The following is a 4,297-nucleotide window of genomic DNA, read 5'->3' as shown; positions in this document are numbered from 1 at the left end:
CCACAGAAAAATCTAAAGTTACTGCCTGACCTGAATCGAACCCAATATCTCAGCACTGCAGTCATATCGCAATAACTACGTCACTGAGGCAGTCTGTTACTTTACTATTAAATATAATATGAAGTATAAAAAGGTGTATTATTAATAGGCTTATTTTTAATGTTTATAGTTTATATAGACGTAGATAAGCACTAAAGGACAGGTGGTTCAAATAAAACATCTTTCTATAGCATACTGTTTTAATTTCTAAGAAACCCTCGATACAGAATTAGGGGGTTAGCGGATTGATTTCAAGTGAACTTAACGCTGGCATGATAGTACAAAAATAACATACTCCAGTAAATAGATACAATAAAATAATTTATAGTACACACACAGACCGACAATTCAATTGTCTGCTATATAGTATATCTAATTCCTTAATACTTTAAACGAAAAATAGGACGAAATAAAATCGTATCGAACCGCGAACAGTCGAATCGCCGGTCTGTTATAAAGATTTCAAATTATCACAACGTGACGCTGATATATGAAATGTCTTTTAAATAATACTATGTTCCCGCTTTTATTTTTGAATGTTCGCTACATGTTAACTATCTGTCTAAATCTAAGGCCAACGGGCTATATCTAAAATTTTGTGATGTGAACACAAAATCATCAACATAGCACAACCCCGGTACTTCGCGATAAATGTAAATATACATATACGAATAAACACCCAGTGCATAAGTATTAGTACCTCAAGTGATCAGAAAATTAAAATTTAACACAAGCTGGAATAGAAACGTAAGTTAGCCTACGCGTATGGACAGCGACGAGTGTTCTGATCTCAGCTCGGCTCGCGGCTCGCGAGTGTGATCGCCTCACTTCACACCACCGCACACGTCCGTGTCGCCTTCAGTTATATGCATCGTAACTCTTATACGTGAAACAGCACAAAATTAACCTACGATATTCAATATATATAAACATTCACCCATCCACTGCACGTTCGTTTGCTATACTAAACGATACCGGACATTAGCAACTGAACAGAAGTTAGCTCGCGCGATGCGACGACGCCGTTGTACGCTCACGCTACTATATTATAATATATTTAATTACTTTATAATTACAATGATGCGATCGTGAAAGTTTTGTGGTAATTGCATTTTGTTTATGTAACGGGTGTGGCGGCCGGCGTCCGCGACTCCCACCTCCCTTGCGTGTTGCCGCCAGCCTGCAACGTCACAAAATCTCCTTAACACTGAACTTAATAAACATCTCTAGATTATGATCAAATGCCATGTCTCGAGGAAGGAAAACATTAACTGCAAACAAATATAAATTATATTTCGACAAGTTCGTACAGAGAGATCATTTGACAAGATACTCTTTGTTTGTATTTAGTTTTTGTCTTCCTAAGTCTGGTAAAAAAACATAATATTAAACTGTGACACAATGCCCTTACTACGCAAATCCAAATAGACACCAAACTGGTTTGCATTTTATAAAGAACTCGTGCCACTGACCGACCAATGACAAGCTCAATACAATTATAGCAATCCTCACTCTGAGATATGCAATAAATTCTCAAAACATTTACTGTCAAAAATGGCTAAATTGAATAATGCATAATTTGGGACATCACTCGCCTTAATACCCGCACATTGGCGAAACGTGTAAATATTTTACATTTAGAATAAAGTTAGATCCACAAAAAAGTGTAGCAAAACGACACTGTGTAAATAGATTTTTTATGATGAGTAGTAAAAGTCTTAAGCAGGCGCCGAGCACCCTAAGAATGTGCTAAAAAACTCGAAACAAGATTTCGTATCGATTCATTATGATAGGTCGAGACCATCACGTGACTCACGTGTTATTCTCTTGACCAATCACAGCCATCATAGCCAAACGACACGCACCTTCGTGTCGTGTTTGTAATGCAAGTCTATGGGGGCAGATCGACAAACGAATTTTTTTTTTAAATGTACATTCTGTTTGATAGTGTTGCATTAGGTAGGTAGTTGATCTGACCTGAGGCGGCACATTCAGCAGCAGGAGGACTTGCCGGTGTCGATGGGGTGTCCCTGGTCGATCTTGACCTGCCCGCCGACGGGCGCGGCGCCGGTGGAGGGCGGCCCGACGCGCGTCTTGATCTCCGCCGCCATCGTCATGAACGCTTGCTCAACGTTCGTCGAGTTCTTCGCGGACGTCTCCAGGAACGGTATGCCCAGCTGTTCCGCGTATTGCTGAAATTTCAATATAATATTAATTTTAGAAGGCTGAATAATTGCGTTCATCTTGTCTCTTGTGAAAATTAAAATATTAATTTCTTGATTTTATGGTACCTATTCTACAAAATAATTCACATAAATTAAGAAACTAGTGTTGTCACTTTAAAAATTGGCTTCAGCGTTTAGTATAAAATGTATACAATATAATTTGATTCGTCAGAAATATTCGTATAATTAATAATATTTTATTAGTCAAGTGTGAATGTGTTTGTTTTAGTTCATTGTGCAATATTATTTATAGATTTTCCCGTAACAAATCATAACATTAAATCAGTTTAAAAATAGAATACACGGAATATTTAGTCATTTAACTAGAAGAGACTATCTTATACTGATGAGTAACGGGTAATAAATTGCAGTCGTCACAATCACAATGTGGGTGTTAGTAGAGGCCGGAATAATTCTGGCAACCGTCATAAGGAAAGTCACCTGTAAGTCGACACTTTGACAGTATAATTGGACGTAGATATGCAAAAAGTATCCAACCCACAGTCAGGTCGAAAATGAGCCGAGTATACGAAATTAGTTCTAGTCTATAGTAGTTCTAGTCTTAGTCAAAATATGTTAATATTAACTTTTTATTAACAAAATATACCATACAATATCAATGAGCAAAAATACGATTGAAACTTTAACCTTCACTATCTCAAAAGTGTCATTTTGTGGGCTGAATCCTTTTTGCATGTCTACGTCTAATTTACTACCGGAATACTCACATTGGCGGTGGTGTAGTCGACAACCTTCTTGGTGGTGAGATCGCACTTGTTGCCCACAAGCAGTTTGTTCACGTTGTCGCACGCGTAACGATCGATCTCCTCCAGCCATTGCTTCACGTTGTTGAACGAGTCCTGTAATGTACAAAAATGCACTTTATTCGTATTGACCTTACCCTCATTTTTGTAAATAAAAACTTTATGAGTATTTCTCAAAATAAATGTACATAACGAAATAGTTATTATGAAATATTTCGTCTCGATATATCTTGTGCGTGATGGTTTACGACCACCTTATACGAGTTAAAAACGATGATCAGCTGCACATTATGCAATATAGTAAATGTACTATTGCATTGTAGTATAAAAAAATCCCTTTGTCAAAGGATTATCATACATAATATTATAACATTATGCTACATGTGTCAAGTAAACGGAAATATGAATAAATAACAGTAGTACGACTCGCGTTTCTTTATGCTCATGAGTGAGACGATGCGGATACATAGTTCCAAGATTTCATTCACACATAGAAATATATACGTATTCATACCAATATTAATAACATAGATATATTGAATGTTTTTCTTTATTAAGATTGCCAGTTGCCACGTGTAGTAATGATATAAATGTATACAAATAAAGCTTATTTAAATAATCTACAAGTTTTAAAACATGTTTTTTCTGAATACTTATGTAAGCGTTGCTATCTAGAAAAGATTTTTTAATATGTATTACAAGTGATGTCACAATGTTGCACCTTTCCGATCTATAACACAAAACATCTCTCTCACAAAACTGGTTTTGATAAATCACACAGTGGCAGGACGTGTTAAACATGAAATTAAATCATATCGAACAAAGTTCATGGACAATTAAAACTATCATATACTTAAAGCTGAAGAGTTTGTTTGAACGCGCTAATAACAGGAACAACTAAACCGATTTTTTTTTCACTAATAGAAAACTACATTGCTCCCGAGTGTTATTCGCTACTTTTTATTCAAGGAAAATATTCCACCCGGAAAAAAAATGAAAGTTAGTTTCTAAATAAAGATTAGATTTCCCGCCCTCACACCCACCACTACAACTCCTGTAAGCCAGGATCAGCAGTGGCACGCATTTAAGACACCGAGCGGTGAAGCTCAGCGAGTGTCAGGGAAAACTAATATGTCATTATCCCGCAACGAAATTAATCGAATAGAAAGTTAGGAATTTGAATAAATGTGAATGAATGTGAATGGAAATAAATAAAAATTAGTGGCACATTAAAAACACAATATAATACGATCATATATTTTTTCTAGT

The 4,297-nt window shown here is 36.1% G+C and overlaps 1 protein-coding gene across 1 annotated transcript; it reads right to left on the bottom strand.

The window, feature by feature from the left end:
• Window positions 1-221: 221 nt before the first annotated feature.
• On the bottom strand, window positions 222-3,186 carry LOC119192877 (ras-related protein Rab-1A-like; the record flags this gene model as incomplete). Its single annotated transcript, XM_037446622.1, has 3 exons — window positions 222-1,219; window positions 2,017-2,231; window positions 2,993-3,186. Coding segments are annotated over 2 exons (395 nt in total), but the record flags the coding sequence as incomplete, so codon positions are not given.
• Window positions 3,187-4,297: the final 1,111 nt, after the last annotated feature.

Source organism: Manduca sexta, unplaced genomic scaffold, assembly GCF_014839805.1.
Source record: "Manduca sexta isolate Smith_Timp_Sample1 unplaced genomic scaffold, JHU_Msex_v1.0 HiC_scaffold_3302, whole genome shotgun sequence".
Classification (NCBI taxonomy): Eukaryota; Metazoa; Arthropoda; class Insecta; order Lepidoptera; family Sphingidae; genus Manduca; species Manduca sexta.
The sequence above is the reverse complement of the archived record's forward strand: the minus strand, read 5'-3'. Positions and strand labels throughout refer to the sequence as shown.